The sequence below is a fragment of the Eulemur rufifrons genome, chromosome 17, assembly GCF_041146395.1.
Source record: "Eulemur rufifrons isolate Redbay chromosome 17, OSU_ERuf_1, whole genome shotgun sequence".
Taxonomy (NCBI): Eukaryota; Metazoa; Chordata; class Mammalia; order Primates; family Lemuridae; genus Eulemur; species Eulemur rufifrons.
Window position 1 is genome coordinate 53,783,261 of NC_090999.1, and position 25,340 is coordinate 53,808,600.

Sequence of the window (25,340 nt, forward strand, 5' to 3'; positions counted from 1 at the left end):
CCAGTTCTTCATATTGGATAATTTCTCTTAAGCTGTCATCAAGTTCACTGCTGCTTCTGTCATTTCGATTCCACTAAACCTACCACATAAATTTTTATTTCAAACACCCTATTTTGGTACTAAAATTTCTACCTGGTTCTTTCTTATACTTTCTATTTCTCTACTGAGATATCCTATCTTTTAAATCACTTACATTTTTTTTCTTATGTCTTAATTTACAGCATTCATTTACCTCCTTGTGCATATAGGCCCTTTAAAGACCCTAGTAATTCCAACATGTGGGTCATCTTAGGGTTGCCCTCTGTTGATCTTTTTCCTTGAGAATGTTTCACATTCTTCTAGTTCTTTGTATATCAAGTCATTTTGGATTTTATTGTGGACATTGAGGGGGGTTACTTGGTATATAACCTGAGTTCTGTTTCATTCCTTAAATAAAAAATTTAAGCGGGCAATTAATTTGTTCAGACTTGCATCATAGGCTTTGTCTCACTTTTTGTGAGCGGCAATTCAAATCTCAGTTGGTTTCTTTAAGCCTCAGAGTTTTGTCTTGTGCATGTGTGGTTCAGGGGCCAGCCTGAGACTTGTGTGGAATTATTCATCTTTTTGACTCTCTGATCTCCAGAATTCCTCTTTCTCTCTCCAGGTATGGCTGTCGCATGCTCCTTTTCCTGGTTCTTCCAGCCAGAATGATGGTGGTGGACTTTCTATTATAGTTTTGGCTATCTATCCTGTACCACTTTATGACTGAGGCCTACCCTCAGAGCAAAGACCCTGACACACAAACACAAAGGGACATTCACCCATGTACTAACTGCCTCTTCAAATTCTGACTCCCCTCCACAGTTGTCTTTTACTCTTCAGAATTCTCAGGTAGTTATTTTTTACATTTTGTCAAGAATTTATACTTATTAGGACGAGAGATGGTTTGAAGAAAGCTTATATCATAATAAAAACTATTTTTGTTTGAAACATAAAAATGTATTGCCCATGCAAAAAAAAATAACATTAATATAATTAAAAAGAATATCTGGCAATGGTCAGTTTCTTAAACTGGGTAATGTTTACATGAATATGTGTTTTATAATTACTTCATATGCTTTATATCCTTTTCTGTACACATGATACACTTCATTTCTTAAAAAATAAGGTGCCAGCCCTTCATAAAAAATCTTCATCAAAACTTTGCTCCTTAACATTTACCTTGCTGATAATATTATTATGAAAATAACGTATTTACAGTACTTCAATAAGTAAATGGGAAAATTGAATAAAAAGATAATTTCTTGAACTGTAAAATACATTCTAAAGAAAAATCTCACATGGGCAAGTATAACTTAGTGAAGTACGTTTTAAAGTGGATCAAGGAGACAAACAATGCTCTGCAGTATTTCAAGGTACACAGGCTTTGGACTGAGATCTTAGTTCAAATCCTGGCTCTGCCTCTTACTACCTGTGTGACCCTGGATAAATTATTACAGTTCTCTGAACTTGTTTTCTCATTGAAAAATGGAGAAAATAATAGTACCTACTTCACAAGATCCTGGGTGGATTAATTAAGTAATGAATATAAAACATTAAACATAGTGCCAGTCACCTATAAAATGTTCAGTAAAGTTAGCTATACTTTCTTCTAAATCCCAAAGGATTTCTTCTGTGACCTATTTACTCAACTACTAATTTTTATTTGACACACCTCCACAAAAACAAACTGAGATGTTCCTTCACTTCCAGGAATGAACCTACAGTTTAAAATTAAGTATAATACTAACAAGACAAGTTACAGTTGAATGCACCCTCCAGTGGTATATATTATGTGCAAATACCTGGCATCTATTAATACAAAAGATAAAACCCCTTTATGAAATGTCACTAGGTTGGTACTTACAACCTGAAGCCAGCTGGTTAAGGTCATTATGGTATAAGGAACACTACCAAACATCTTTTAAGAAGCTCCCTATCTTCAAGAGCCAGATTTTTTTTTTTTTTTTTTTGTCTTATAAAACTTTCTCTACCATATGACCTAGGATATTTGTTATATTTACCATGCCAAATCCTAATATTCCTACAGTATTGACTTTAATCTTTCCTTTTAAAGAAAAACGGGTCACTCTCTAGTTTGTTTTAAACAAACACTGTAAAGTACTTATTCTTTATTCAGTTAACTAATGTGTATCAAGCACCAATCATGTATCAGGTAATAGGGATACAATGAACAACTTATTACACAATTTATCATGTAATTACAAATTTGAAAAGCGCCAGAAAGAAGTATAAACTGCCATGAGCACACAGGAGAGGACTGGTCTAGTATTGGGGGAATGGGGGGAGTTTACTCTGCAAGGCTTACTTGAGAATAAAATGTTAAAAGCCTTGGAGAATGAGTAGAAAGTAACTAGAAGCAAAGGAGTACTTTACAAAGAGATCAGTATATGTAAAAATCTGGAAACAGCAAGGTACAGGTGGCATTTGAGAAACTGAGGGAATAACCCTATGCATGAAGCTCCAAGAAGAAAGGGAGACTGTGCAAGGTAACGCAGATGAAGCAGGAAGGCACTTGATACTGTGTCAAGGAGTTTGAATTTCATCCTAAAAACAATGGGAAACGATGGAAGAGTTTAAAGCGGTAGAGAAACAACGTGATTTGGCAATCCGATTTACGTTTTCAAAAGTACCCTTGGCTATAGCATGGAAAATGGATTTGAGGGAACAGGGGCAGAATGAATGCCCAGACCAGCTGCAGTAAGCCAGCTGAGACATGATTAAAGCTGGGAATAAAAACGGTGGCAGTAGAGATAAAAAGAAGTGGACATTCAAAAGGTAAAATGGGTTGAGCGTGATGATGGGAGTAGCGATCCTGTGAACGGAGAGGATGTGATAATGCCATTCTTTCACTAGGCATAATTGGTGGTGGTATCTATTTGGAAGCGGCTGGAGACAATGAGGCATTTAGGGGTCTAAAACGTTCCTCTTAAACTTTTTTGGCCATAAAGTGTGATATTTCAACTGAATGCTCAATTAGCACTGGGCAGGAAAACCATGAGGCACTGCCTCCCACCCGAGAGCCCCAAAATGTCCTTTTCAGACGTCTATCATAATGACCCAGTCCAGCTGCGCCTTTAATTTACATCTTCTTAGAATGTCCTTAGCTCCCTCCTGTAGCCAATTTCACCAGATTTTTGTTTTCTTATTCAAAGTCCTGTTGAAAGGTCACCACTTCAAAGAAGCCTTTCCGACACCTCCCACCCAACGATCCTCCCGTCTATCTCGCCCACTACACAGTGAGTTCACAGCACTGAGCACTCTTCATCTTTGTGTCCTCAGCGTCCAGCGCAGCGCCCTTCAAACAATAAGCGCTCCACAAACTTATCCACAGCCACGTTTACCCACCAACGAGGAAGTCCTACCAGTAGCCTGTGGCGCCGCCTCGCGCCTGCCCAACTTTGGCCCGCCGGAAGTGACGCACTCTCAGGAACCGTGTGCTTCCGGTCCCGAAAGTCAACGCTGCCGTAGGGGTGCGGGCTTCTCTGGCTCGCTAACTCAGCTGCTCTGGAGGATTCATCTGCGGTAAGAAACCCAGCACCGCGCAGCGGGACGAAACCCCCGGCGCCCCTGGATAGTGTAGAGTTCCCTCGCCTGTTCCTATGGCCTGGCGGGACTTGTGTGGGAAGCGTGGGAGGGCAGAGGGACTGGCTGCTGAGTTCCTTGGAGCCCCCAGCGCCAGGTGGGGCTGGAGCTCTGGGCTGCGTGGCTTGTCTATGGGGGCCGGAGGCGAGATCGGCCTCAACTGTGGGGCGCCGACCTCTGGCGACTGCGTGTCCAGCCCCACTGGAGTCCGTGGGGCGACTGGAGTCCGTGGGGCGGTGCGCCGCCGGGTCCCCCCACTTCACTCTCTTGATACCAAGAGTCTCCCCCTTCCCTGGTGCTCTGGGGAAGGATAATCCACTTCCTTTTGAACAACCGCCGTTTCCACTCTGACAGTTACAGGCTCTTCAGCGACAAGTGTGTGCGTGTAAAGTGGCGTGGAGCAATTCATACCAATTTCCTGGATCCACCCTTCAACCTGTGTCGAAGGGGGCGTTTCTGATGCCCGGAGCTGAGGCTTTAAGGGTGCTTGCACGGGAATGCTAAAAGTGTCTGCTTAATACAGTCATGTCTTGCTTATTGGGGATAATTCTGAGAAATGCATTAGCGATTTCTTTGTTGTGCGAACATCGTAGAGGGTACTGATACAGACCTGGGTAGTGTTAGCTTAGTACATATTGCTCCTAGGCTACAAATCTGTACAGCATGTGACTGCACTGAAAACCGTCCAGTGGTCCCTCAACCTTTTTGGCACCAGGGACTGTTTTCATGGAAGACAATTTTTCCACGGGCGGGGGGGAGGGGCAGGTTTCTGGATGATTCAAGCGCATTGCGCTTATTGTGCACTTTGTTTCTATTGTTATTACGTTGCAATATATAACGAAATAATTATACAACTCATCATACGTTGGGGACCCCTGCATAGGCAATTGTTACATGGTAGTATTTGTATATATAAACATAGAAAAAGTACAGCAAAAATAAAGAAGATTAAAAAAAAAAAATGGTACACCTGGGGCACTCACCAGGCCTGGAGCTTGTAGGACTGGAAGTTGCTCTGGGTAAGTCAGTGAGTGAGTGGTGAGTGAATGTAAAGGCCTAGGGCATTACTGTAGACTTTATAAACACTATACACTTACGGTACATGAAATTTATTAAAAAAATTCTTTCTTTAATAATAAAATTAACTTTAGCTTACTGTAACTTTTTACTTTATAAACTTTTAAATTTTAGCTTACTGTAACTTTTTACTTTATAAACTTTTAAGTTTTTTTTAAAGTTTTGACTCTTGTAATAATACTTAGCTTATAACACAAACACATTGCACAGCTACACAAAAATATTTTCTTTCATTATATCCTATTTTGTAAGGTTTTTTTCTATTTTTAAATTTAAAAAAAGTTTTTGTAAACTTTTTTGTTACAAACTAAGACACAAACACACACTTTAGCCTAAAACCTACACAGTGTCAGGATCATTAATATCACTGTTTTCCACCTCCACATCTTGTCCCACTTGAAGGTCTCCAGGGGCAATAACCACGCAGAGAGCTGTCTTCTATTTTAACAATGCCTCCTGGAATACCTCCTGAAGGACCTGCCTGAGGGTGTTTTACAGTTAACTTTTTTAAGTAGAAGAGTATATTCTAAAATAGTGATAAAAAATAGTAAATACATAAACCGGTAACATATTTACTATTAAGTATTATGTAGTGTACATGATTGTATATGCTAGACTTTTATATGACTGGCAGCACAGTTGGTTTGTTTACACTAGCATCACTGCAAGCACAGGAGTAATGGTTTCACTATGACGGTGTGACAGCCACAACATCACTAGGTGATAGGAATTTTTCAGCTCCATTATAATCAAAGGGGACCATTGGCATATATGCAGTCCACCATTGACCTACACATTGTTATACAGTGTATGACTGTAATTGATTAATCTTTGATTATGGCTGATGTTCTCATTCATTGTAGGAAAAAAATCAGATTACTAGGTAGTGTGTAATGTAACTGTTCTGTGAAAGGGTCATGTGTGCAAAGTGACCCCCAAATGCTTAAGAAGCCAAGAAACCAAAGAATGAGGTAGACAAGATCATTTGTTGGTATAGGATGATTTTTTAGGGAGACTTACAGACAGAAGCATGGTCTGGGGCGGCCACAAGACAGGTAGATCTCTGCACCACAGCCCCCCAGACCCAGGGTTTATATCTGGGGGAAAGTATACATACTCTGGAAGGAATGTGTAGGTGGCTGAGAGAATGCTGCTGGCATCACAGTGCACCAGCATCAAGGGTGGTTTTGGAGAAAAGGTGAAAGTTATAATGAATAGATTTTCCTACATAAAGAGTAATATATCAACTAGACATTTTGGAGGCATTCTTGGACTCAGGATTAGTCAGGTGGATTAGTATTTAGAAATAAAATCACTTTTGTCCCTACAGTAACCAAACCCCATTGATCAGTTTTATGTTGGAGCCAAATAATTCATCTTAGAATAAATTACTTCTTTAAAATATATATATATATGCTGTAAAATGGAACCCATTTCTGAATATTAAAGAATATGTAATAAGGGTATAAAAATAAGATATTTTTTGATAAGAAATTTATCTTATGATTTGAATAATAATTTAAATGGAATTGAAGATGATTTGAGATCACTGGACTGGAAGTAGCTTATACCCTGATTAGTAAGAGAGGAAGACCCAGTATCATATGTGACTGTAAAGACTTCTGTATGTTTTACTTATAACTCTGCTAAGAAGAGTTATAAAGACAAACTTAAATGTTAAAGGACAAGATTTCTATATATTTACTAATATTCTGTGAAAATGATTGTACTGAAATGGCAGACTAATCAAGAAAATTGGGAAAAAGTAGCCCTAGTACTTAGAGATAGGAAAATAAGCAGCTAGGAAAACTGCAGAATTTGTAAAAAATAACTTAATTCATTGCATTACTATGTGATTTATATTTTATGAAATAATTGGTTTCTTAAATTATTTTCTAATGTTAAACAAGTCTTTATATATACTTTTTTATTGGTATAGTAGATTCTCTGGTAAGTGCTAAGTGCTAGATTTATGTTAGAGGCATACTATAGAATTAAATATATACATAGATATTTAAATGAAGAAAAAAGTGTTTTAATAATTAAAAGTTTAACATATGGGCATATGTGAGATACAGCAATATAGTATATATCTTTAATTTGCTGTTTTAATGATGACTAACCAGCCATGCTTATCTTAAAGATTGCTAAGGTACCTCTGATGAAACTATGACCAGGTGGGCACGAGTTACTACCACACGTAACAAGAGACCCTTGCCTGCAACGTCATGGGAGGACATGAAGAAGGAGTCCTTTGAGGGAACAAGCCAAAACCTACCAAAGTGTAAACAAGTTGAAACCAATAGGCTATCCCTTAAAAATGATGCACCCCCAACAAAACATAAAAAGAACAAAAAGAAAAAAGAGTACTTAAATGAAGATGTGAATGGATTCATGGAATACCTAAGACAGAACTCACAGATGGTTCACAATGGGGAGATTATAGCAACAGACATTCAGGAAGTAAGGGAAGAAATTGCAGTTGCTTTAAAGAAAGACAGTCGACGGGAAGGAAGACGATTAAAAAGACAAGCAGCAAAGAAAAATGCAATGGTGAGAGTATCGCTTCTACCATGTTATTTACTTTATATAGCTAGAAACTATTATACTCACACACATATATCTTAGCAGGTTCTCATTGCTCTTATGCCCTAAATTTATAAAGTTTTTGGTTTTTTTTGTTTGTTTGTTTGTTTTGTTTGTTTATCCTAGGACCAAAGGAAGGAATATAAAGCATCTTTTCCAGGGCTTGTACTTTTTTTTGTTTTGTTTTGTTTTGTTTTTTAGCACATATATGCTAAGCACTTGATATGCTGGTTAGTTAATTACAACAACACTACTAAGATGACAGCATGATTCCCATATTATGGTTGGAAAACAGGTTAAGTAACTGGCTGAAAAAAAGCCATTTAGCTAGTAGCAGAGGTGAAATAAAAAAAACCCTGTCTGACTTCAAAACCTGTATTCTTACCTCTCCCAACCAATGGCCCTTTTCCAAATAACCATTAAGAAAATGTCAAAATAATGAAGAAGATGAGGTACAGCTGATTAAATGTGTGTGGTACTTGTTACTTGGAAAGGTGTTCTTTTGTCTTTATTCATGAAAAATTGTGGCTCAGGAAAGAGATCTGCATGAATCACCCTCATTAGTAACAGCAGAGTAATAGCAGAGTTAAAACTCCTTGAGATGCTCTCTGTTCATTGCTCCCCCTTTCCCCATATTGCATTTAGAGAAATGCTGGGGGCAGCAGGTTATTTCTGTAGTGCCTGGCCCTAGGTTGTAAAGTATGTCAGACAAAGAAAATGAAATACTTAGTATAATTCTTTCCCTTCTCTAAGTGAGTTTTCCAAGTCTCCTAGCAGGATACTTCTAAGAATGAGGACTTGTTGCCAGTTATCACACTTTGATTTTTTCTTAAGATCACTAAAGGTAGAGCACTATGTGTACCAATGCAAGGTTGAAATGTTATGGCCTCCATAAATGTGGCTTTTAACTATTTACAGGATTAGTTCTGTGCATTGTCATATTTAAAGATAATTATTTAGAGATAATACTGATGAAACATCCATATGGAAAAATTTGGATAGAAAAAAACAATCATTTCTATTGGGATCAGGATAGGTAGAATTTTGTCTATATTGTAAAGTTAGTTATTTGTAAATGTTTTAAGTCAGATAAGTTGATTTTACTTAAAAAGATAATTTAGTTGACATAGGCAGTATGGTGAATTGCATACCATTTGAAAAAGTTTACTGTTGTGACCTCTTAAGAAAAGCTTTATGTTTGTAATTAAAGGGAAGGGATGTTGGTGTGTTTTTTTTTTTTTTTAAAGGAATGGTTCATAAATAATATATGACTTGTGACCTACTCTCAATTTACTTTCTTCCTATTTTTTTTAATATTTCATACTAACCATCAATTCTTAAATGCTGGTAAGTTGATTAGAAATTTACCAGTCAGCTCTCCACAATACCATCTTTAATTTTAGGACCATTCAAGAAATTTGTATTTGGTGATGATTAGGTTTTAAAGATCAAGGCAATAAGCTATTGGCTGAGCAGACACCACCTTGACTTCACCAAAAAGCCAAGACTTCCCATGGTGCTGGTCGAGGTTTTAGCAGTAGCTTTCCCTGCAGTTGTAAAATAAATGCAGCTCATTCTAAATGCAGAAGTTACTAAAGAATTTAAAGGTACTCATTGTTTTTCAATATGTTATTAAAAAGGAAAAAAAGAAAGTGAGGACAGAGTTGCAAAATGTTTATTTTGCCTGTTGAATTTGCTTTTTTAAAAACCTGTGCTTATTTTGAAAAATATAATTAAATGATTAACAATTTGTTATCCAAGAAATATATATAACTTTTTCCTGTTTAAATAAAATAATTAAAATGTTTGCCATCTTTGATTATGGATGATGTTCTCATTCTTTGCAGAAAAAAAAATCCTGCAAATTGCTAGATAGTATGTAAATAACTGAATGTTGTTCAGTTTCATGTTGGGGCCACATAGTTCATCTCAGAATAAATTATTCTTCTAAAATGTATTGTGTATGTATTCTAAAAATGGAATCTCTCTTTCTGAATATTAAAGAATGTATATTAGGGATCTATATTTTGCCATGAAATATATCTTATGATTTGAATCATAATTCAAATAGAAATGTTTGACCCAAATTCATTCAATTATGTAAACTTTAAAAGAACAAATATTTTTTTAAAAAATTTTTATGGGTACATAATAGTTGTACACAAGTATTAATTTTGAGTGATAATTTTTATAGCCATTGTCTGTCCCCTGCAGAAGACGCCATATGTCTACTGCAGATGTCCTTGTTAAGGATATGAATAGTCCATATTTACTCAATTCATTTAAGCAATTGCCTTCTACGAAGCCCTATATAATACCGTTTCTGAGATTGATAGATTAATAAATTGAGGGTTTCCAAAAGCATTGAGACCCTCTGTTGGAAATGACATCTCTTATTGATGAGGAATGTGTGAAACACTTTTTTCTACAAATAAGATATTGAGATTTCTAAAAAACTAAATAAGATGAGAAATGTTTAAAGGTATTTTTGAGAACAAGAATTGATAAAATCTGGTGTAGTTTTTCAGTGTGGCAACTCACATTTTGTTTTCCCAGGTATGTTTCCATTGTAGAAAACCTGGTCATGGAATTGCAGATTGCCCAGCTGCCCTTGAAAATCAAGACATGGGCACTGGAATATGTTACCGGTGTGGGTCCACAGAGCATGAAATAACCAAGTGTAAGGCTAAAGTAGACCCAGCTGTTGGTATGTTTTCCTTTCAGTTTTTTTTTTTTTTTTTTTTTTGATTGGTGGGGAAAGTAGCCAGTAAACAGACAACTGGGTATTTTTTTGTTGTTGACAGAATTTGTTATGAGTGTGCCACTTAATATTTTGAAATCATGTGAGATTGAATTTTAAGTAATATAAAAAATATTTTCTATTCAGAGTATTTAAAAATAATGTGAATTATATGACTTATCATATGCATCATCAGATTAATAGGAACTGTTGATTCTTACAGGTGAATTTCCTTTTGCAAAATGTTTTGTTTGTGGGGAAATGGGACACCTGTCTAGATCTTGTCCTGATAATCCCAAAGGACTCTATGCCGATGGTGAGTACTGTTACCCTCAGATATCAAAAACAGTGAGTCCTCATGCAGAGTCGTGATTTAATTGTACACTCAATCGGTTCTTGAATAAATTCTTGAATAAGTAGCAAAACCTTGAGAATTTCATTATTTTTATCAAGTGCTCTCTATGTACTGGGCTTTTTGTGCAATATGACTTGACACATTAATAAATCGGAAAAAACTAAGATATATATTTCAAACTGTATTTGCTTTAACATCATTTGTGAGAGTATGTTATACATTTCAACTTTTAGATGTAACAGAAGCAGAGGGATTATATCTTAAGCTAATGTAAGATTTTAAAAATAGTGTTGTATATTAATCTTAACCCAGCATACCATTTTGGTAGAAGGGCTCATATATATTATTCAATATTGTGGTAATTTTTGTTTCTGAATGTTTTTCTTAGCTAATTGCCTAGCATGGGATCATATAGCTTTTTTTTTTTTTTTTGAGACAGAGTCTCACTGTGTTTGCCTGGGCTAGAGTGCCTTGGTATCAGCCTAACTCACAGCAACCTCAAACTCCTGGGCTTAAGCGATCCTCCTGCCTCAGCCTCCCAAGTAGCTGGGACTACAGGCATGTGCCACCATGCCTGGCTAATTTTTTCTATATATATTTTTTAGTTGTCCAGCTAATTTCTTTCTATTTTTTTAGTAGAGACGGGGTCTCGCTCTTGCTTAGGCTGTTCCCAAACTCCTAAGCTCAGATGATCTGCCCGCCTCAGCCTCCCAGAGAGTTAGGATTACAGCGGTGAGCCACTGCACCCGGCCCATATAGCTTTTTAATCTTTAGCTCAGCTAATGTCTTAAGGTCCGTGCATTAAAGTCTGTGCTGTCTACACCTTTAAGGAGGTTGTTGTCAGTGAATACTATGGCTATTGCTATCAGGTTCTGCACACCTCTTGTGTCATGTTCTGGGGTCTCCGCTGGAGAAGTCCAGTGAGAAAGCATAGCTTCTGGAGTCAGTCAGACTTGAGTTATAGCCCCAGCACCACCACTCACTAGCTGTGGGACTTTGGCAAATTACTAAACTTCTCTCATCTCAGTTTCCTCACCTGTAAAATGGAGATGATAAAACTGTACTTTATTGATTCTAAGACGCACGTTTTTTCACATTTTAATATCTCCAAAATCAGAACGTATCTTACTATTGTTAGGTCCTGCATAATTAAATGCTTTTTTTCTTTCTGAGAGGTTTGTGAAATAATGATGCATCTTATAATCAATGATGTCTTAGATTTGATAAATTATGGTATTTACCTAGAAGAGTTGTTATGAGGATTAAAATATATTATTCAAGAGCCTCTTCTATTTCATTGTGGCATATAAATCAGTAAAGAGGCCTGGGCCTAGAAAATGCTCACAGGTGCATTTCAGTTTTGAGCTTATAAAACTGGTCACCTAACATGACTAATGACCAAAAATGGCTTTGGATGGTCAACCAAAATGACTAGATATTAAAAAAAAGTGCACCGAGGATTGTAGGTCACATAGATATGAGAATTCAGCCAGATTTATATCCTATTGAGTCATTTTTCTGACTAAGCCACTCAACATTAGGAGCATGATCATGATAATGTTTTACTATGAAGCAAGTGTTTGACCATTAAGTGAAAGACCCATTTTAGAAGCCACGTGTGTTGTAATTCACAATCCTGGAATGTTGCTTAAATTAGACAGATGGGCATTTTTATTAGGATTAGGGTGCCCAGCAGGTGGAAGACACAGAAACAAAAGTCATTTTCATTCCTTTTATAAATGCTTATGCCCGTCTGACCTGTAGTGTAGAGCACTTTTTTTTTTTTTGTGGGTCATTGACTATTTGAGAATCTGACATATTCCTCAGAAAACTACATCTGGATACAACTTTTGTTTACAGGTCCAAGTGTTCACAGTCCCTTGACCGTCTAACCATGGTTAAGATCCAGGCTTCTGTGCAATGGCTCTTGGACAAATGCCTTCCACTTCCTCTCTCTTCCTTTCCCCACTTCTCCCCTGAAGGCCAGGTGCAAGAAGCAGTGGGTGGGTACAATTTAGTGCTCTTTGAGATTAAAAGGAATGGAGAATGAATTATTGAAAGGAATAGTGGTACCTACGTATGTTCCTGGCTCCAGCTACCTTTACAGCTGACAAGGATGTGAGGATCAAATAAGATATGAAAGTGCTTTGAGGTGTTAAAAATCCCATGAAAATATGAAATGTTATTCAGTGACTTTGTTCTTTTAATAGGTGGTGGTTGCAAACTTTGTGGCTCTGTGAAACATTTTAAGAAAGATTGCCCCGAAAGTCAGAATTCAGGTGAGATCCCTGGGCTTCCCCTTAGGAAGGGGTGAGATTAGTATTCCTCTGTATTTTTGCTGCATTTTGTTATTAATAACTCATTGAGGTACTACTGATTTTAAGGCAACTGTTTTTCTACTGCAGCAATGACTTCATCATGTCTTTGTCAGCAGTAGACACAGTATTGAGTAACTGAGCGTTAGCAACTACGCTCAGCTGGAAAAAAAAAAGTGACCAATAAGCCTTAGGGGACCCTGATTTTATAAAGCATCTTATTTAGAAGCATTTATATTTGCTAACTGATGAATTAATTACATTAATAGAGCCAATTCTCTTACAGAAAAGCATTGATTCACTAAGAAAATTAAAGATATGAAAATAACTTTCAGTAGTTTATGATTGAGCATCCTCATATATGCTTTGCTTTGTGTGTACCTAAAGGATTCAGAGTTGATTGCAAAAACTGCCAGAAATATTAAAAATGTGTTATCCACACAGCATCTGGCTAGTTATTTTCTTCCTGATGAAGTATTAGTCTCGTTCATCAAAGCCTCATCAGTGTTCACTACACCTGTGGCAGACTTTTGAGGAAATGGAGACCATTATTACATTAGTTTGCCTGGATTACAATGATGATAATCCTGTGTGAAAGAAAGCAAGACAGTAGGATAGCCCAGTGGCCCAGTAGTGCTTCTTAGAGAAAAAGCACATTTCTTTTTATTTCATGCAATCACAGTACTGCACAAATAAGTCTGCCCATTCTTACTTCCTACCCCTAACATTTAAATTTGAAAACCAAGAGTTCTTGTTTACAATCTTGTCTAGAAGAAGATAGTCTTTACTACATTGTAGGCAATGCGATTGAAATGATGAAGTGGAATTTGAATTCTCCCTCCTGGGAGGATTACCACTTCCCAAATGACAAGACTGACAAGCAGATGTTGTATAATTTCACAGGTGGAATCTTGTGCATTTAAAACTGATGCTTCATAAGTCTTGCTGTTTACAGACTCTTGGAATTCATTGACTCTATAATGATGAACTCTGGGAAAGAATGAAAGAGCTTTCTCATCAATTTGTGCATTGCAAAGTAGTTGCTGCATTTCCCTAATTGGGATGAGAAATTGCCTGTGGTACTCTGAAATCAAGGGTTATAATCAATTATAGAATTGCTCACTTTCCTCTGGTGATGGAGTCTTCCTTCCTTGTGATTATTCATGTCAAAACTAGTTCCCTTTCTAAACCAATACCAATTTAAGTCGATGCATTTGATTACTATTTTTCTTATATTCTGACTTTTCTGTTCCTTTTCAGATCGAATGGTCACAGTTGGTCGCTGGGCAAAGGGAATGAGTGCAGACTATGAAGAAATTTTGGATGCACCTAAACCACAGAAACCCAAAACAAAAATACCTAAAATTGTTAATTTTTGATAAGACTAGCACTATTGTTAGTTACCACCTCATTGTTACTTTCTAAAGTGGGCCTACTTCACTAATTAGAGCTAGGCTCCCTTGGAGCTAAGCCTATATTGTAGATATCAGTGTGATTTGGGGGTGGTCAAAACCAGTTTTCTGCATTCTGTCCATCAAAGAGTACTTCTGCCAATGTTTAGAGAAAATCACTGAAGAAAAAAGAATGAGATGATTAAATTGGACTTTCTAAAAGAACATATTTTTAACAGATGGAACTTAGACATATCTAAGTGGTTATATACCTGATTGTAACAATCATCTTTTTTAAAAGCAAAATTGTGCATAAATGTAAACCATCCCTAACAAAGGGTATTGCTTATTTTTGGAAATGAATTTTCGGTTATATTGTTTTCTTGGTTCAAAGTATCAATTTATTATTATAGTAGAAATTTATTTATAAGTTGCCACAAAGTCTGTATTTTCAAAATATTGAATAAAAACACACTTGCTATTTGCTTATTTTTCTGAACACCTGATTCTGGATTAAACTTGCCATTGTCCATTAATATCCATGTAACAGTCCCATTGGAAATATCTTTTATGAATCCTAGATGAGGGTAAACAAGAATTTGGTTAGTTTTTGTTTTTGTTTTGACATAAAGAATTAACAAATTATTAAAGTTAAAATGAAGCATACCTCACCTTAACAGCAGCTCTTTTTTGCCCTTGATTTTCAAGAGAGAAATCCTAGCCAAAATTCAGTTTTCCTTATTTAACCAGAATGATGGCACATAACAGATTGTATATCAAACTTAATAGCATTTTGTTCACATGTTTTAGATGAGTCAGGGTGAGATGGAAGTATCACCATAATAGAGTTAGAACACTAATCAGAGACCCATTAGCTTTTTTGTTTGATTTGATGAATACATGCATACTTAATACATATATTTCACAAGGCTTAACGCTTCCATTGTACTGTATAATGGAATGACTCTAGTGGTTTGTGTGTTTCATTTGAAATTTTACCTGATTGAATCCATTTATAACAAAAGGAAACAGCTGTGATTAGTTACTGATGCCTCAAAAGCAAAATATTTACCAAATAAGAAAAGAAACACTTTTCTCTGTTTTCATGTCTGCACAACTCAACAGTTCTAGTCTTAATAGGAGCTGTTCTTTTGTTTTCAGTATGGGAGGAAAACATGATGACAAAATACCGCTCAGCATCCCAGAGCTTAAGGAAATGAATGCCATTTAAAAGGAATTGCACAAGCCATGCAGCTGGAGAAGGACAGCAATGCTGTCTTTCTTAGTCATTTAGTCTGAATACACTCAGATTTATTTCACCTGTCCCTTCAGGAGCACAAGGCTCTGAAGTCCAAAGCCTGTCAGCTGCAAGTTAAATCTGATGGTTTTTGTACAGTCTTTGGTGCAGGGGTTTTAGTGTTTATTTTATCTTCCTTGGATTACTTTGTTTACATTTTAATGATGTATAAATTAGTGAAATCATTAGAAAGAAGTTGCAGATACGAAATGTAACATTAAAAAAGTGTATAGACACTGAAATTCTGAGAGATCCTGAGTGATTGTGTGTTTCTTGAAAGGCACTATAGATATTGGTTAATTTATCTGTCCATTCATTACCTATTTCCCAAGAACTCTTCTAGACACTTGGAATTGTGGCAGTCAATAAGACAAACAAGGCCACATGCATTATAATGGGGCTGAAGAGTGGAGAAGAGACTTACGAAAAGTATCAGAAAAGGATGTTTTATTACATTCTTAAAATATTTTGTTGAATCCCCTAAGACTTAGTTGTTAGCACTCTTCTTCCTTCAGTCTTTTGCAAATTTCATTTCTTCTTACAAGCTATCTTTCACTTTTCTGTGAATGACTTCTAAATCTCCAGCTAGCCCTAATGTTCTAGGTTTCAGTCCCATCTTCTCACCTGCCTGCTGGACAATCCTACTTGGAGGCTCCACTGACACCTCAAACTCAGTATGGCTTTAAACAATCGCATCACTTCCCCCCTGAAAGAAAAAAATGACTAGTTTCCCTTCTTGTCTCATGTTTTTTTGGCTACAATTATGTTCCAAGCCACTGGGCTTGAATCTCATGTTGCTTTTTTCTTGACATCTCCCCCTTCTTGCCCCCATACCCAACCTTCCCTTAGAAATAAGCAGGTGTCTGCTTTATGACCTGTGAGCGAAGACCAGAAGGCAGTGAGGGGGTAAGCCCTGGATATCCCAAGGTGAAGGAAGAGATAAATGCAATTATACTGAGGAGGGAGCATGCCTGGTATAGTCAAAAAAAACAACAAAGAGGCCAAAAGAGCTGGGAAAAAGTATGGGATCAATGAAAAGAAGATCAGATAGTTAACAAGGGTCATATCTTATAGGCTCCATCAGTTGGTTTCTGCTGAGTAATGATCACAAAGTGTCAGAGGCATATCATAGAAAGCATTTATTTCGCTCATGCCTGTGAGTCAGAAATCTAGACTGGGCCTACCTAGACAGCTCTGCGAATCTCAGTTGGGCTTGTCCACATCCATCTGAAGTTTGGTTTGGGGTTGGCTGATGGAAGCTGGGCTCAGATGAAGCAGCTCTCTTCCACGAGTCTCTCCTTTTCCTGGGGTTGGCTGATCTAAGATGGGCTCTGATGAAGCATCTCTATTCCACATGTCTCTCTTCCTTTTCCTGGGACCAGCAGGCTAACCCAGGCTTGTTTTCCTCATGGGAGCAGCAGAGATGTAAGAGGGCAAGTCCATTTGCAAACACACTTTTCAAGCCTTTGGTAGCATAATGTCTGTTCACATTCCATGGTCAAGCCCAGAGACAAGAAGTAGAAAAGTACGCTCCATTCATGGAGGAAGGGTGAGAGAGTGAATATTTCTGAACAATTACCTAATGTACCACATGGACCCTTACAGACCACTGTGCAGCTTCAGCTTTTACTCTGTAATGTGCAAAATTGTTAATGAGTTTTAAGGAGAAATATGACATGATCAGGTGCTGGATTGAGAGTACAGTGAAGGGAGGAACAAGAACAGAAACAGGAAGATAGATTATGATACAGATGAGAGAAGATGTGCTTTGGATTGGGGTTGTAGTGGTGAAGTTGATTAGAACTGGTCAGGTTCTGATTATACTTTTTACATTAAGCTGATAGAATTTGTTGAAGGCAACAGAATTTATGGAGGGAAAGATGGCAAAATGTTAGGTGGTCTGTTTTGCAAATGTTGACTTTGAGATGGCTATTGTCTCAATGGAAATATCAAGTAAGTTAGATATACAAGTATGAATTCAAGAGAGGTTAAGCCTAGAGAAAAAGATATGGGAGTTAAAGTTTAAAAGTAGAAAGCTTTTAAAACCCAGATACTGGGCGGATTCACTGTGGAGTGGAGCTGGAGAAGAGGACAAGGACAGAGCCCTTGGGTAGTTTGATGGAGGCAGAAGAACCACAAGAGGAGGCTTTAAAAATGTGATCAGTGAGATGGGAGGAAATCTAAGAGTGTGGCTTCATAGAAGCCAAGAAGAGAAAATGTTGCAAAAAGAAGCAACGAGTCAACTTCACTGAAGGGTGCTCAGAGGCTAAATAAGTCAAGGATAGGGCTACTAGATTTGGCAACAAGTAGGACATAGGCTATTCTGACAAGAGAGGTCTTTGTGGAATAGTGGAGGTAGAAGTGTGGTTAGGTGAATAAATAAGGATGTGAAGACCACACCCACATTAAATTGAAATAGAGGTGGGGTAGGATTTGGGAAATGGCTCATACAAAGTGTTGTTTTGTTTTGTTATAAAATAAGAGACACCAGTGGCTACGAAAATAATCCAATGTCGGTAAAGAAACTCCTGAAGCAGAGAACAAAAAGAATTATAGGAGGGAAGTTCTGAGTAGAGAAATGGTTCTTTGCTAATGGTAGAGATATTTCACCCATTATAATAGGAGAGATGGCAAAGATGTGGAAGGTGCATAGATGGGAATATGAGAAGACCCCTGCCAAATGGTTTATGTTTTCACAATTAAGTATTTTCTCAAGTTCACAAGCTGAGTCAGGGTAAGAGTATGAGAAGATCGGAGGAAGAAGAGGCAGTGTGAAAAACAAACATATAGGGAAATGGGACAGTATTATTAGTCTCCTAAATGCCCTTTTGAAATTTGTGTTCATAAATTTAAATGAAGACCAGCGCACAATTTTCAGCTGCTCAGCACAGGGGTGAAATATTATTTAACCACAGTTTAATAATTTAACCACAGTTGGGGTTTTGTCAGAGAAGTTGAATGAAAGGAGAGGTGTAGTGATTATAATGATAGACCATAGAATCTAAGCTGGACAAGGAAAGAAGAGAGGGCGTGGAAAGCGGGAATTAGTTGTGTAAATGATAGAAATATTCTTTTCTAATCTATTTTTAAGTGTCAAAAAACATCACTAAATGGGAAGTGAAAGATGGTATCAGGTATATAATTTTTATATGGGACTTCATCCTTACAGTTATAAAATGAGAATGAGAAAATGAGAAAGGCATTTTTAATCTGAGATTTCCCTGAATTTTGAAACTGGAAGATGGGTTACTGTCAAGAATTATGAAGGGTCTGAGACGCTTAATGAGCTAATCAGTTAGCCTGTGGGTGTTGGCAGAAGACACAAGACTCTTGGTTTAGAGACAAAGAACTGTACTATTAATACTTAATGATCCAGCAAGCAGCATAAATATCAGTCCTACAGAGGTTGACAAAATGGCCCTTGAGGAATGCTGCAGACATAGTGGGTTTGTGTCACAGCTGAGGGACCCAGGGCCCAGAATTTTTTGAGCAAGTAGCAAATGCTGTAACAAGCGGTAAACAAGCCAGGCCCCCTCCATCCAAAGAGTGAGCAGTTACACTGAAGTCATGCCGTGATCACCTTCACCTACTTAGTTGTCTACAGGACCAACTACAAAAATTGCTGTCAATCAGGAGACAGACAAGTCTTGCAGCACACTTACGGGCACACTCGGTAAGAATGTGCAAGACCACTCAGGGCTGTTGGTGAACTACTTGTCTCAATAGTATACTGAAACAAGAAATATATTACTTTCAAATATAAATCATGAGAAAACTTAATAGTTCTCATTTTAATAATTTATTCTAAACCACAAAACATATTCTTTTACATACGTCTTTTCAACATATATTTTCAAAACTACCACTATAACTCTGCCAATAAAAATTTCCATGGTCATTTCTTAAATGTGAGATAAGAAAAATAAACAAAACCACATGATGGTATATATGAAAATATTCTAGTTTCTTTCAATGCTTATTAAAATTGTTTATCATTGTCTAAAGATGTTTGAGTATAAGGTAAACTATATTCTGATCCATTTTCACATTTCTTTCTCTAGATTTTTTCTAAAACAAAGATAATAGAAAAACCGAACGCAGATGAACAACTAGGTTGCATTAAAACCAGGAAGAATTAATAGGAATGAGCTTCCTTTCTTAATCGAAAAGCTTTCAGTCCTGTTAGAAGCACTGGAAAACCCTTACCATCAAAAAAGGCATGAAATCTTGAGTGTTCCTTAAGGACACTTTGACATTCCAAAGGAAAAAATGAGCGTGACTGCATCTTTCTAAGTTTCCTCTGTCCTTAGTCTCCGGAGGGCTGACTGCTGATGAACCAACCAGTTTAGTGGCTTACCCTGGGAGCAATCGAGACAGTTTAAAGCCTAGGCACCTAATTTTTGACAAAGCGGGAAAGAATATACTCCGGGGACAAGAATCCCTATTCAACAAATGGTGCTGGGAGAATTGGTTAGCCACCTGTAGAAGACTGAAACAGGACCCACAGCTTTCACCTCTCACAAAAATCAAATCACGGTGGATAACAGACTTAAACCTTAGGCGTGATACAATCAGAATTCTAGAAGAAAATGTAGGAAAGACTCTTACAGACATTGGCCTAGGCAGAGAATTTATGAAGAAGACCCCCAAGGCAATCACAGCAGCAACAAAAATAAATGAATGGGACATGATTAAACTAAAAAGCTTCTGCACAGCCAAAGAAACAGTCCAGAGAATAAACAGATCACCTACAGAATGGGAAAAAATTTTTGCATACTACACATCAGATAAAGGACTGATAACAAGAATCTATTTAGAACTCAGGAAAATCAGCAAGAAAAAATCAAGCAACCCTATCAAAAAGTGGGCAAAGGACATGAATAGAAATTTTTCAAAAGAAGATATAAAAATGGCTAACAAACATATGAAAAAGTGTTCAACATCTCTAATCATCAGGGAAATGCAAATCAAAACCACAATGAGATATCACTTAACCCCAGTGAGAATGGCCTTTATCAAAAAAACCCAAAACAACACATGTTGGCGTGGGTGTGGAGAGACAGGAACACTCATACACTGCTGGTGGGACTGCAAACTAGTGCAACCCCTGTGGAAAGCATTATGGAGGTATCTTAAACAGATTCAAGTAGACCTGCCATTTGACCCAGCAATCCCATTACTGGGCATATACCCAAAGGAAAAAAGGTCATTCTATAACAAAGGCACGTGTACCCAAATGTTTATAGCAGCACAATTCACAATAGCAAAGATGTGGAAACAACCCAAATGCCCATCAATACATGATTGGATTAGTAAGCTGTGGTATATGTATACCATGGAATATTACTCAGCTATAAGGAATGATGAAGATACGACATCTCTATGGTTCTCCTGGAGAGAGTTGGAACCCATTATATTAAGTGAAGTATCCCAAGAATGGAAAAACAAGCATCACATGTACTCACCAGAAAATTGGTTTCCCTGATCATCACCTAAATACAAATCTGGGAATGACACCAATTGGACATCAGACTGAGGTGGGGGGTGGGGGAGGGGATGGGGGTATGCCTACACAACGAGTGCATTGCACACCGTTTGGGGAGTGGTAACACTTGAAGGTGCTGACTCGGGAAAGGGGGGGTGGGGAAAAAAATATGAAACTATTGTTTTTAACTTGCACTGTTCACTTAATAATTTATCATGAATATTTCCCATATTATTTCATATCATTGTACAAGAAATAATGTATACATTATGAGGACATACTGTATCTAACAAGATATACTGTTAGACTCTTTGATTCTGTAAAACTAAATTGAAAAAATATATATATATAATAAAAAAATAAAAATAAAAATAAAATAAAAAAAAAAAAAGATTAGAAATAAAAAAAAAAATAAAGCCTAGGCACCAAAGAGAGTAGGGGAAGGCAGTCTTTATTTCAGCTGTCTTTAATTATCTCTCACTCTATTGCAGTCTCAACAGCTTCTCTGCTTTCCTAGAATGTGCCAGAAACACTCCCCCTCAGGGGCTTTGCCTTGGCTAGTCCTTCCGTGGGAAGCATGCTGAATCCTCAGAGCTCACTCCCTCTCTGCCTTCAGGCTTTTGCTCAAATGTCTTTCGATGCAGCCTACCCTGACCACTCTACTTAAAAATCAACCCTCACTGCCAAACCCTCTCCCGCACTCATCATCTTTACTCTGCTTTATGTTTCCATACAAAATATCTTCGAACACGTCATATTATTTATTTATTTTATTTAGGATGTGGTCAGTACACTTTTGTCCTGAACACACAGTGCCTAGAAATGTCTAGCACAAAGTAAGCCCTCAGTAAATATTTACAGAGTGAATGAGTGATCAGACATATTCCCACAAAAAAAGGAAATGCAAACTAAAGAGAAATTGTTGAATTTTACAACTGGAATGCCTTAGTTAATTTTGGGATGGTTTCAGACAATAGATTTCAAATTTTTTGAAATGTCCTAAATAGAGCCTGAATGCATGGCTGTCTTTTTCTCTCTGCACCCTTTTAATGTCTCTGAAATCCAGTGGTCCTGAAAATGAGCATTTCAACTTAGGCTATGCCAAATGATCCAAGAAAGAGCCAGGTGGATGAGTCCTGTGTTTTTGTTCAGAAGCATAAAAGTGAAATCTTTTAGAGAGGGTAGAAGGGATTGTTTGGTACTAAGATAGATGAAAATGGGAAAACAATGGGACCTGCCAGCATTATAAGCCTGGGACAAACTGAATTATTTAAAGCATTATTTAAAGAATCTTCCAAAATTGTGGAAACTTTTCTATGTCTGTACTGTTCAATATGGTAGCCACTAGTCACATGTGACTAATAATACTTGAAGTGGGGCTAGTGTGGCAAAAGGACTGATTTTTAAAATTTATTTAATTTTAATTCATTTTGATTTAAATAGCTCATGTGGCTAGTGGCTACCATATTGGAGAATACAAGTATAGACTATGTTATAAATTAGAGTGGGCAACATTTTTATGTCCCAGAGTGATCCAGCTAAAGTCACTTTACTCCTTTAGCCTCACAATGTTTCTGTTCCTGTTCAGGAAAAAGTTTCAAAAAATACAAATTCAAAGACCTAGGCTAGGCAGACAGCATTTAGAAGTTTCTCAATTGTAGGCGAGGTCTGAAATTTTAGCATACAGAATTTTAGTTTAATGTAACCCCTTTATTACTAATTTTGTTCACCTTTTTTTAAAGGTAAAAATATTCTCAAAAATCTGCTTCTGGAATATAATATATAATTATTTTAATCCACATATCCACTCTTCTTATTGTGTATAAATGTTAACTCATAAAATTGCAGAACAGTCCATATAAATGAAAACCTGCTGACACAGGAAAAATAAAAATAATTATAACCAGGCTTAGACTGTGTGATTGGGTAGGGGGTGGGCAGGGGAGCAGAGGTAGAGGTTTGGCAAACTGACAGCAGGATATATCTAACCTGTTAAATGCTCTAGCCTCTAATGGAAAACTCCTTCAACTTTTAAAATTTGTCCTTCAGTGGAGGCTAACTTGACATGTTATGGTCTGTCTTATGAGTTAAGACAAATCACAGAGTAGAAAAATGAATATTGAAGTCTAGGGAATAGAGTGCTAACGTAATGGTTATGAAAGAAGAACTCAGTCAATATTCTCTTTCTCTGCAGTATCACATTTGCAGGTACTTTATGTGTGTGTATATAGCAATGGATACTAAATTGGTGAGCCACCTGGAATATATGTTAAATGACACTAGCAAAGTTGTTCCTATTATTAAAATTGATTGTATTCCATTATGTTTTAATGTCTTCCGAATTTAAAGCTCTAGAATATGTAATATTAGGCAATGTATCTTGTCAGATGATCCTGACGTACAGATACCTGCTACATGTGGAGCAATGCCACACATTAGTCAACTAGTCAACTTAGCAAATTGACATTTCAGACTTTATAAAATTTATTAAAATTTCAAGCAGGACACACATTTCACCTCTGAAACCTAAAACTGTTTATGACAATTTTAACTAAATTTGTGCCATTTTATGGAACAAGCAATTTTGCACATACAGGCAATTTTCAATTTTCTGTGCCCCTGGAAGAGGCAGAGCCTCAGATGACCTAAAATAGAATTGTAAAGGTCTTAAGTGTCAGGGCTAAGGGTGCTTGGAATTAAAAGGTAATTGGAAGTTGACCATTTAAAATGTGCTTATAAACCTATCATCAATAGTATTCTCTATGTACTGTACACAAGAGGCTGCTGTTTCTTCGATGGATTTTGACCAGCCACCAAGATTTCCAGCAAAGTACGGAAGGATGCCAGCAGAAACGCGGTTAAAGTAAGATACCTGTTTCAAAAAGAAAACGCAATATTTTAATGTCTTATTGACTTGGAGCTTTCTCAAGCAGGGATCTGAACCTTGTTAGTGTAGGAGAGGTTGTGACCCTAATCTTCTGGGGACTTTCTGGAGTAGATGATCTGAAAGGGTGACTTTAGGATTCCCCTAGTGTGGACACAAATTACAGGATTACAATTAATTAAGACAACTGGGTAGCTTATGGGATTTTTCTATATCTGATGAAGCCAATTAATCTGCAGGTGTTTCATCAAACTTACCGTGCACGAACTGCTGTCAACGGCATGGATGAGAAATCCAGCACATATAATTTCACTCCTCACATACTGGGGAGACGGTGGGACCGATGGCAAAATGACCGACTGCACTGCCACTGCATGAGTGTTACTGAAAGGTAAGAAGACATTTTCTAAGTTCTTGTGAGAGATGAAGAATAGTTTTAAAAAATACATTCCCATAGTTAATGCAATTTATTTATATAGGTAGAGGTGAAACTATGAAGACCCAGATCTTCTAGATAAGCGGCCTGCATCAGAAAGCATCCTCCATGGCTACATTCAAAGTAGGAGACAGTAATAAGGCCCACAGGTATTTTCTGCAAAGAATTACATATACGGTACTTTGTATAACTCCACAAAACTGGAGTCGACCTCCAAACTGAAGTTTTATTATGCCCTAAAGAGTTTCAGCCTCCTTTCCTTTTTAAATAAAAAACCCCATACCCATTGTTTAAAAAGAAAAGAAAAAAAACCTCAACAACCTTCAAACAATAGAGAATCCCATAGGCTAGAAAATAAGTCTTCCTCCAGTCCATTTTAGCTCCAATCCTATTCACTACCCTAGAGGTGACCACCTTCTTTACATTTTGCTGTGTAGCCCTCTAGACCTTTTTATAAATGTATAACAATGACATTTATGTAAGCAAATTTACACATATAGATTTTTACATAAATAAGATCACTTTACAAATATTGGTCTACAATTGATTTTTCACCTAGCAATAAATCTTTGGAGGTGTTTCTGTATCACCGCCTCTCTAGCTACTTCAACCTTTTTAATGATGGCCCAGTGCTCTGTAGTATAGATCTACCATAATTTATAAGATGGAACTTCAGTTTACTTCTGATATCTTTTGACATAATAAATGATACAACACTGAACATCTATTAATACTCACACGTGTGTAGGATTATTTGGGACACTTCCCTTTAGTACCTACATGCCCTGAGTATATAATGCACACAGAAAAGCCCTGTTTGGTCACTTCATTCGACAGCCTCGGCTGACAGCCAGCCATGATGGATGTCTAGCACAGTTGAGCCTTTGTGAATTGTAAACCAATTCCTGGTGTTTTTTCCGGCTTTCACTGCATTTTACTGATAATGGAATGTTTCAAAGGTTTACTAAATATAAGTTTTACATCTACACAGGAAAGGGAATTGCTTTAGGATTCTTGCATAGTGCTTTGCACACAATTGGCACCTAATAGATGATTGTCAATTTTTTTTAAAGCTAGCCAAAGATCCATCTAGAAACAATTCAAATGAACATCATTCAAGACCAGAAATACCTACAATGACTTCCTTATT

The 25,340-nt window shown here is 37.1% G+C and overlaps 2 protein-coding genes across 3 annotated transcripts in view; one reads left to right on the forward strand and one right to left on the reverse strand.

Annotated features, from left to right (window-relative positions):
• Nucleotides 1–3,503: 3,503 nt before the first annotated feature.
• ZCCHC9 (zinc finger CCHC-type containing 9) lies at nt 3,504–14,755 on the forward strand. Of its 2 annotated transcripts, none has more exons than XM_069491945.1 (6): nt 3,504–3,564; nt 6,845–7,254; nt 9,844–9,994; nt 10,251–10,343; nt 12,593–12,661; nt 13,958–14,754. In XM_069491945.1, exons 2-6 carry the CDS (start codon nt 6,871–6,873, stop codon nt 14,074–14,076), a joined length of 816 nt encoding a protein of 271 aa, XP_069348046.1. In that variant the 5' UTR covers nt 3,504–3,564; nt 6,845–6,870; the 3' UTR covers nt 14,077–14,754. The 2 variants fall into 2 exon arrangements, with proteins under 2 accessions (XP_069348046.1, XP_069348047.1); XM_069491946.1 differs by lacking the exon at nt 3,504–3,564 and adding an exon at nt 4,630–4,643 and having other exon boundaries at nt 13,958–14,755.
• An 8,836-nt stretch (nt 14,756–23,591) lies between these two features.
• ACOT12 (acyl-CoA thioesterase 12) overlaps nt 23,592–25,340 on the reverse strand; it is a 47,020-nt gene continuing 45,271 nt past the window's right edge. Inside the window, exons 14-15 of the mRNA XM_069492198.1 lie at nt 24,012–24,138; nt 23,592–23,742 (exon numbers count right to left, since the gene is read on the reverse strand). Coding sequence (XP_069348299.1) covers nt 23,593–23,742; nt 24,012–24,138 — 277 coding nt within the window. The 3' untranslated portion in view covers nt 23,592. The remainder of the gene's footprint in view (nt 23,743–24,011; nt 24,139–25,340) is intronic.